This window comes from Pollachius pollachius (genome assembly GCF_949987615.1).
Source record: "Pollachius pollachius genome assembly, chromosome: 10".
NCBI classification, from domain to species: domain Eukaryota; kingdom Metazoa; phylum Chordata; class Actinopteri; order Gadiformes; family Gadidae; genus Pollachius; species Pollachius pollachius.
The window spans coordinates 731,159-741,048 of record NC_136943.1 but is presented as its reverse complement, the minus strand read 5'-3'; the positions used below and the strand labels follow the sequence as shown (position 1 = coordinate 741,048).

General features: G+C 55.0%; 1 protein-coding gene across 1 annotated transcript in view; it reads left to right on the top strand.

The window, feature by feature from the left end:
• ccnjl (cyclin J-like) overlaps positions 1 to 9,824 on the top strand; it is a 17,708-nt gene extending 7,884 nt beyond the window's left edge. The window contains exons 4-6 of the mRNA XM_079745190.1: positions 6,250 to 6,549; positions 7,807 to 7,966; positions 9,009 to 9,824. Coding sequence (XP_079601316.1) covers positions 6,250 to 6,549; positions 7,807 to 7,966; positions 9,009 to 9,522 — 974 coding nt within the window. The 3' untranslated portion in view covers positions 9,523 to 9,824. The remainder of the gene's footprint in view (positions 1 to 6,249; positions 6,550 to 7,806; positions 7,967 to 9,008) is intronic.
• Positions 9,825 to 9,890: the final 66 nt, after the last annotated feature.

Here is a 9,890-nt window from a genome sequence, read left to right as displayed (position 1 = left end):
AAGACACCCCTTAATTAAAATAATTATATCTCTTCTGGCAATTACTGCATGTCCGTGCTTCGTATTAGGCATGCTAATGCATGTTTCAGACGCTGCCAAATCAGCCGTTCATCTGCTTATTAGAACCCATTCAGTGGGACTGCAACGAGGCCTGGCCGTGGTGGTTCTAGTATGGACGCTTATCATTTGTGTTATTGTTTGACTGTTGAGCGGGGCTGTCGCTCCCTGAGGCTCTGTATGGGAGGGAGGAAGGGACACACACACACACACAGGGACACACGCACGCACACACACACACACACACACACACACACACACACACACACACACACACACACACACACACACACACACACACACACACACACACACACACGCGCACAAACACACACACACACATTCCTCGTCCATGCCACTCCACAAAGCAGTCTCTTGGCTCTGCGCTGGCAGAGAGCGTACCCCCCTCGTCTCCCCCCCCGTCCCCTCGTCCTTAAGGGGCGTCGGGTCCCTGAGATTCTCCCCGGTCACCCAAGCGTTGGCGTTGGGGGTCAGAGGTCAGGCTGGGCCTGCATTGTGTGAGCCGTGGGGGCCAGGGGGTGACGACACGGGGGGGGGGCTGGGATGGGAGCTGTGGTCAATGTCACCCCAGTAGAGACACACCAGTAGAGACACACCAGTAGAGACACACCAGTAGAGACACACCAGTAGAGACACACCAGTAGAGACACCCCAGTAGAGACACACCAGTAGAGACACACCAGTAGAGACACACCAGTAGAGACAACCCAGTAGAGACACACCAGTAGAGACACACCAGTAGAGACACACCAGTAGAGACAACCCAGTAGAGACACACCAGGAGAGACACACCAGTAGAGACACACCAGTAGAGACACACCAGTAGAGACACACCAGTAGAGACACACCAGTAGAGACACACCAGTAGAGACAACCCAGTAGAGACACACCAGTAGAGACACACCAGTAGAGACAACCCAGTAGAGACAACCCAGTAGAGACACCCCAGTGCATAGAGACACCCCAGTGCATAGAGACACACCAGTAGAGACACACCAGTAGAGACACACCAGTAGAGACACACCAGTAGAGAGATACACCAGTAGAGACACACCAGTAGAGACACCCCATTAGAGACACCCCAGTAGAGACACACCAGTAGAGACACACCAGTAGAGACACACCAGTAGAGACACCCCAGTAGAGACACACCAGTAGAGACACACCCCAGTAGAGACACACCAGTAGAGACACCCCAGTGCATAGAGACACACCAGTAGAGACACACCGGTAGAGACGCACCAGGAGAGACGCACCAGTAGAGACGCACCAGTAGAGACACACCAGTGTTTAGAGACACACCAGTGTTTAGAGACACACACCAGTAGAGACACCCCAGGAGAGACGCACCAGTAGAGACACACCAGTATAGAGACACACCAGTAGAGACACACCAGTAGAGACACCCCAGGAGAGACGCACCAGTAGAGACGCACCAGTATAGAGACACACCAGTAGAGACACACCCCAGTAGAGACACCCCAGTAGAGACACACCCCAGTAGAGACACACCAGTAGAGACACACCCCAGTAGAGACACACCAGTAGAGAGATACACCAGTAGAGACACACCAGTAGAGACACCCCATTAGAGACACCCCAGTAGAGACACACCAGTAGAGACACACCAGTAGAGACACACCAGTAGAGACACACCAGTAGAGACACCCCAGTAGAGACACCCCAGTAGAGACACACCCCAGTAGAGACACACCAGTAGAGACACCCCAGTGCATAGAGACACACCAGTAGAGACACACCAGTAGAGACGCACCAGGAGAGACGCACCAGTAGAGACGCACCAGTAGAGACACACCAGTGTTTAGAGACACACCAGTGTTTAGAGACACACACCAGTAGAGACACCCCAGGAGAGACGCACCAGTAGAGACACACCAGTATAGAGACACACCAGTAGAGACACACCAGTAGAGACACACCAGTAGAGACACCCCAGGAGAGACGCACCAGTAGAGACGCACCAGTATAGAGACACACCAGTAGAGACACACCCCAGTAGAGACACCCCAGTAGAGACACACACCAGTAGAGGCACACACCAGTAGAGACACACACCAGTAGAGACACCCCAGTAGAGACACCCCAGTGCATAGAGACACACCAGTAGAGACACACCAGTAGAGACACACCAGTAGAGACACACCAGTAGAGACACACCAGTAGAGACACACCAGTAGAGACACACCAGTAGAGACACACCAGTAGAGACACACCCCAGTAGAGCCACACCAGTAGAGACACACCCCAGTAGAGACACACCCCAGTAGAGACACACCCCAGTAGAGATACACCAGTAGAGACACACCCCAGTAGAGACACCCCAGTAGAGACACCCCAGTGCATAGAGACACACCAGTAGAGACACCCCAGTAGAGACACTCCAGTAGAGACACCCCAGTAGAGACACCCCAGTGCATAGAGACACACCAGTAGAGACACACCAGTAGAGACACCCCAGTAGAGACACCCCAGTAGAGACACCCCAGTGCATAGAGACACACCAGTAGAGACACACCAGTAGAGACACACCAGGAGAGACGCACCAGTAGAGACGCACCAGTAGAGACACACCAGTGTTTAGAGACACACCAGTGTTTAGAGACACACACCAGTAGAGACACCCCAGGAGAGACACCCCAGGAGAGACGCACCAGTAGAGACGCACCAGTATAGAGACGCACCAGTATAGAGACACACCAGTAGAGACACCCCAGGAGTGACGCACCAGTAGAGACGCACCAGTATAGAGACACACCAGTAGAGACACACCCCAGTAGAGACATCAGTAGAGACACACCCCAGTAGAGGCACACACCAGTAGAGACTCACACCAGTAGAGACACACCAGAGACGAGCCGCCACATTAAAAGAGGTTCGAAGGCGGGGAGTAAAACGTCCGTCCGTACGATTTTATTTTCATACTCACAATCTAAAAATAGGGCTTGGATTACAGAGGAGGGAGGATTGCTAATGGAATGGGGGCTGTACGGACGTTTTGCCCTGAACGCTGGCATCTTGCATTGTTTTTTAAGCTGCTGGCTGGTTTCATTATTGTTGTTGTTGTTATCGGAGCCAGCGGGAGATTAGGCAGAACCAAACGGCCCCGCTGAACACACAGCCGCTGACACAGTAACCCGCGTGAGAGAGCTGCTCTCGGGTTACACCCCCAACCAGCAGCAGCACACCTGGGCGTGAGCCCCTCCGTCCCACTCTCACCTCTCCACGACCCCCGACCTCTAACCCCGCCCTGACGGTTCAACCGACCCCCCCCCCTCTCGTTTTCTCGCTCTCTCGTCGTTGTCGTCCGAAACCAGCTGGCTCTCGTTCGATTGCAGACGTGCAGCCCTGCCGTGAGAGCGCAGGCGGCGTTCCTGAGCGCAGGCGGCGTTCCTGAACGCAGGCAACGTTCCTGAACGCAGGCGGCCTTCCTGAACGCAGGCGGCGTTCATGAACGCACGCGGCGTTCCTGAACGCAGGCGGCGTTCCTGAACCCTGAGCTCAGGGAGCATGCCGGACCCCTATCGTCACGCCGGCTGCTCTCCGGAGCGTCTGGCAACCTGCATTCCAGGTAGCGGAGGAATGCAACCCCCCTGTCCCCTGCGCTTGGTTGGGCAGAGAAACCCGGAACACTGGGATCTGCTCTGGGGAAGAGCTCCGTGGGCCGTACCACTCAGTCACACCTCTGAGGGGTGGCCTTCGGGGGGTATCAGTGGATCTGCTCGCTCCTTTGTCTCACGAGGGGCCAGTAATAAAGTGAGGAGTCATCCCTGCAGATCAAAGAGCAGCGGGGGGGGGTAACGGTGAGCTGGGTTTACGGGGGCGTCTGTGTGTGCCTAGTGGTCTACAGGCGGACCCAGGCCCAGAGGATACGGGGCATGTGTGGACAGAGCCCAGGGTAGGGGGGGGAAATAGCCCTCTTCACCTCTTCTGTCCAAGGGTTTCCTGTTCTGGTGTGGAGACACCATTACTGCCTGTGTGCTAATTGCCCCTCTGGCTGTTTGGGCTACTGACACCCCCACCCTCTCTCCCTCCCTCTCTCTCCCCCTTCCTGCTTTATGGTTAAGCAAATTATCAGCAGTAAAAGTCACGCTGGAAGTGGACCCCCTCCCCCCTATACCTAGATGGGTACGCGTGAGATCCTGAGCACGAGACACGAAGCCAAAGGTAGAAACCCAGCAGGTTTACAACAGGGCAGCTCGGGAAAGCTGGTTTCAAGGCTGTGACCGTCAGCAGTGCGTTCCTCTGCACTTCGGACGCCATGTGATCTCGCTCTCGGAGCAGAACCCACCCCTAGTCGCGTTGTTTCGGCGGTTGGTCTCACAAAGCCGGTCCACGTATTTGCTTAAGTGATTGTGAGCGACGCATTTGTTCCCCTAGGGCACGGTTGTGTATAGGTCCCTGATCACTTGATACTTTGCACATTTCAGAGTAGGGTAATGGCTGATTATGTGCATGTGAAAAGGTGAGCCATGACGGAAGAAACAGGAACATCGTTCCCTCTGAAATGTGCATTCCTCCTATTGAGGTGCATTTTTTTTAACAACCCGTGGCTTGAAAGAAACCACAGGAACACTCGGGTTGATCGTACCCGTGCACGGTGAAGACCTGAAGCCGCTCCGTCACCTGCCCCCTGCGCCCACGTAACCCGACTCCCCCGCTCCATCTTAAAGTATGGGGGGGGGGGGGGGGGATTAAAGGCAGAACGGCCGCCATTCATTGGCTGCACGGGGCCCTCTGGGGCCCCGGGGGGCTGTTGCCATGGAAACGGAGAATGTCTTTTCGGGAGCGGGGAGGGGTTCGCGCAGCCGCGGTGCGCCGCCGTGGGGCCCCCCGAGAACGAGAGAGCGCTGCGTGGCTGATCGTCGGGTTGGTGGGTGGGAGATCAGGTTGATTGGCTTTGTTTTGAGGGGTGTCGGGAGCAGTTGTGTGCGACAGTCAAGTGCCCCCCCCCCCCCGTGAGCCGTTGCTAGCTAGGACGCGGTGCTCTAGGCCCGGTGGTTTCATGACCAGATGGTGTGTGTGTAAACATCTACTTAATTGCTGAGGCAGGAAGCAGTGACCGATGGCACTGCGGCCAATTCCAGAGCAGCCCGTCTCAGCAGAAGCACATGTTCTGCTCTTTGGGCTGGGGTCAACATGTGTCGTCTGTGAAGGGAGTCAGACTGCCTGTACGCTCCAGCCCTGGGTAACCCTAACCCTAACCCTTTTGTTGTTTAACCTACATCGGTAAAGCAGCGTTGTTTATTGGAAAGCGCTTTGGATCAAAGGATCCGCAGGGTGATGTAATGAAGCACTGCACGCAGAAAGCGCTGGAAATGAATCATAATTTTCCCGGCTTCACAGCGCGCAGAGCCACGGTTTACGCTACAAGCCTATGGTTATGTTTTCCTAATCTAAGGGTAGGTATTCTATCAACATACAGCTGGCCGGGGAAGCCTTTGAAGAGAAAGCCCCCGCTTTAACCTTGAGAAGACAGCTCACACACACAGCCATACTAATAGCCTGGGTATCCAGAAGCACACACAGCACAAAGGGCCTGCTAACCAGCCCTAAGGTTTCACTGACCTTTCTGTATTGATCAACGTTTAAAGTCGCTCGGTTACAGATGGAGCCAGCCAGGATGCAACCGCAGTAATTACCCAAAGTCCGCCACTCCAGGAATGTAGATTAATTGCTGTTCTTCTCAATCTGCTCACCAGAGATTGACGAGCCGTATATTGAGCCTGATTTTGTCTTGCTTGTCTGAGCTTGGATTCCTCTGTTTAGGGAATGGGATCATTTGGAAAACGCGTAACACGTTAACTGAATTGAGCTGGCCTTTACCTTCCCGCTCTTTGTACTGGGTGGGGGACGTAGAGCGGGTTGGCTAGTAACCGGAAGGTTGCTGGTTCGATCCCCGGCTTGGGGTGTCGAGGTGTTCCTGAGCGAGGCACCTCACCCTAAATGCTCCCGACGAGCTTGCATGGTCGACACCGCTGTGAAGGTGTGCATGAATGGGCAAGTGTTAGGCAATAATGTACAGAGCTTTGAGTGGCCACTGGGTAGATAAGCGCTATAGATATAAAGATAGATAGATAGATCTAGATAGATAGATAGATGTCTATATATATCTACAGTCTATTTACCATTGACACACCTGTGTCTCTCCAGGTAAGTTTGAGGAGAAGGAGGACCGCGTGCCCAAGCTGGAGCAGCTGAACTCGCTGGGCTTCATGTGCAGCCTGAACCTGGTGCTCAACAAGAAGGACCTCATCAAGATGGAGCTGCTGCTGCTGGAGACCTTCGGCTGGAACCTGTGCATGCCCACGCCAGCCCACTTCATCGACTACTACCTCCACGCCTCGGTGCAGCAGGGCGACCTGTACAACGGCTGGCCCCTCTCCTCGCTCTCCAAGACCAAGGCCTTCATGGACAAGTACACGCACTACTTCCTGGAGGTGTCACTGCAAGGTGAGCGGGGGGGGGGATTAACATGACCACGGGCCCTGGACACAGACCAGCCATGGACCCCTACCAACACGCAAACACACGCACTAGCACACCGAATTTGGTCGCATATAACTCATGCAATCCACAATCACACACATTATAATGCAGCACGCAGCCTGGAGAGAGAGAGAGGGAGAGAGGGAGAGGGAGAGGGAGTGAGAGGGAGAGGGAGAGGGAGAGAGAGAGGGAGGAAGGGATTGAGAGGGAGAGAGAGAGGGAGGAAGGGAGTGAGAGAGAGAGGGAGTGAGGGAGAGAGAGGGAGAAAGGGAGGAAGAGAGAGAGAGGGAGGGAGGGAGAGAGAGAGAGAGAGAGCATAGTGCCAGCCGCTCGTCTTAACAGCAGAACATGGAGTCTGTCAGGTTAATTTCATGACTTTATAAGCACCTACTGACTTCCTCTAACGAATTAACGAGTCAAAATGTTGAGATGGACGGTATTTGTTGTACCAGGGCATTACTTTAGTGTCTTTTTCTTTCTTTCTTTTATGCCATGCCGACCCACTTAGCACACGTTTCTCCATTTTCACTGTGAAATCAACCGTTGACCAAGCACTACGACATTAACGTTCCGTCACGTAATTTTTTTCAAATGTGATGTATTTATTTTGCAAATCAAATCATTCAAATCCTATTATGACCAAAGAATGAATTTTGAATTTTTTTAAATAAAAAAAATAAATATTAATAATAAATAATAAAATATAAATAATATAATACTAAATAACCCCCCCCCCCCCATTGGCCAGGGCCCTGGACATGTGCCCACTTTGCCCATGCGGTAATCCGTCATTGAGGGGGGGACATCCTGGAGCCCTCTGCTGCAGGCCGTGCTCCAGGAGTTCATTCACAGTATGGGGGCTGACAATTTAACATGGAGGATAGAAAATCTAAAGCGTTCGGCTTTCAACATCGTGTCGTTGCGCCTTATTTTTCTCTCCTAACCAAACCAAAGCTAAATGCTGGTGTGGACTGCAAAAGCGTCGAAACCCTTTCGCTTTTCACTTCGTCCAGTATTTGTGCTAAACGATATCCAACAGTCATTCAAATAATCCCGTTCTCTCCGTTGAGGTCCGAGAGTAGCATCAGGCCACACTTTGAATCAGCAGTGCGTCTCATATGTTTCACTGTTGCTATCTTCTATATCATCCTGTGAGTCTATCATTGGAGCTGTTCCTAAGGAAACTCTGTCCTCCTCCTCCTCCTCTTCCTCCTCCCCCAGACCACGCCTTCCTGAGCTTCCGTCCGTCCCAGGTGGCGGCGGCCTGTGTGGCTGCGTCTCGTATCTGTCTGCAGATCTCCCCCAACTGGAACACGGCCCTCCATCTGCTGACGGGCTACAGCTGGGACCACCTCACCCAGTGCATCGAGCTCATGCTGCTGTAAGAGAGACGCACACTCACTGACACTCGCTCACCCACTCAGGCACTCCCTCACGGTCATACGCACACACGCACGGTAACTCTCACACACGCACACACACTGACACTCACTCTCACACACGCACATACACTGACGCTCACTCTCACACACGCACACACACTGACACTCACTCAATCACTCACTCACTCACGCTCATATGCACGCACACTCACTCACTCACTCACTCATGCTCATACGCACACAAAGTCAGTCACTCACTCACTCACTCACACTCATACGCACACACTCATGCTCATACGCACACAAAGTCACTCACTCACTCACTCACTCACTCACTCACTCACTCACTCACTCACTCACTCACTCACACACGCACACACTATGACCAGCTCTCCTCTTTCGCTCACTTCTTCTAAGATAACTGTGTGTACATGTTGTGTTCGTGTTGTGTACGTGTTGTGATGGTTCATAGGGCTGCACTTAAACAGTGTATAGTGTAGACTGTAAGTCCATCCATCTGACTACGCTAACGGACACATCCGCAGCCATTGAGTGGTTCTGTTCTCCGCACACAATGGACTATTACGTACGCGCCGGTAATCGGTGGTACATTTGATTTTGTAAGTATATGTAGGAGGAGGAGGTTGTTAGGGCATCATCTGTGTTCTCATTAATGCATTCATCCAAGCTGTTGCCATGGTAGTCTGCCCACTTTGCACACCTAGCCGTCGTAATGAGTCCCCCCCCTCTTCCTTCTCCCTTTGGGCTCCTTATGTTGCCTTGCACTCAGAGCACTAAAGGTTAGCTGTTGCCACCACACTGTCCTTTAAATGCGTGCCTAGAGAGCCTCTTTCATGGTGACAGCGCCCCCGTGGAAACCCCTTTTGACTCAACCTGCCGTCTTTGAGTTGTCATCGTTGCCTGCGTTCAGATTTCCAACCCATTCTTGTTCCTGGGCTCCACTGTGTCGGATCCCAGGCCGACGGAGGCCGTCGTCGTTGTTTGGTGTCCCTGTTCTAACGACCTCTCCGCGCGTCGCAGGGCCCACGACAACGACGTCAAGGAGGCCAACAAGACCAAGTCCACGCCCCCGCAGCGCCTGGCCTCCCTCCAGCTCCAGCCCCAGCCCGCCCACCTGTCCCCCGTCTCCGCCATCCAGCGGCCCGCCTCGTCCTCGTCCACGCCCCAGCCCATGCTCTACCAGCCCGAGGGCTTCCCCCACCTGTCCCAGCACTCGCCCTCGCTGTCCCAGCTGCAGATGATCGCCGACGCGCGCGTGCTGGGCCCCGTGGTCAGCGTCTCCCAGGACTTCCTCCAGGGCCACCGCATGGGCCTGCTGGCCGCCGCCCCCGCCATGACCCCCGGCGGGGCCTTCCCCTCCTACCCCGGCCTGGGCTCGGGCCTGCAGCCGGGGCCCCGGGCCCTGCCGCTCCAGGGGCCCATCTCCATGCAGATGGCGTTGGCGGCGGAGCCCCGGCACTGCCTCACCATGGCGTACAGCGGGGGCTACCTGGGCGCCCACCCCGGCTTCACGGCCGGCTGCTTCGACAGGTGACGCCAGGAGACGGAGAGGGACCCGGCCGCCGGGCAGGAGTGCACCCCCATGTACCCCACGCAGCTCCCGCCCGCCATCACGCCCCTCGCCGACCTCCGCGCCCTCTCCGTCAGCACCGTGCCGCCGGGCGGCGCCTGGCCCGACTCCTCCTCCTCGTCCTCCTCCTCGTCCTCCTCCTCCCTCTCCAAGCGACGGCTCAAACGCAAGCAGCGTTCCCGCGGCAACATGGACCCGGTGGAGGTCATCACACTGACGTGAGCGGCGGGCCGACGGGCGCGTCTCCGACGCCACACCGACTCCCTCGCGACCCGCGGCCGTCGTCCCACGAGGAGACTGGACGACGGCCGCGCGAGCCGCGGCCGTCGTCC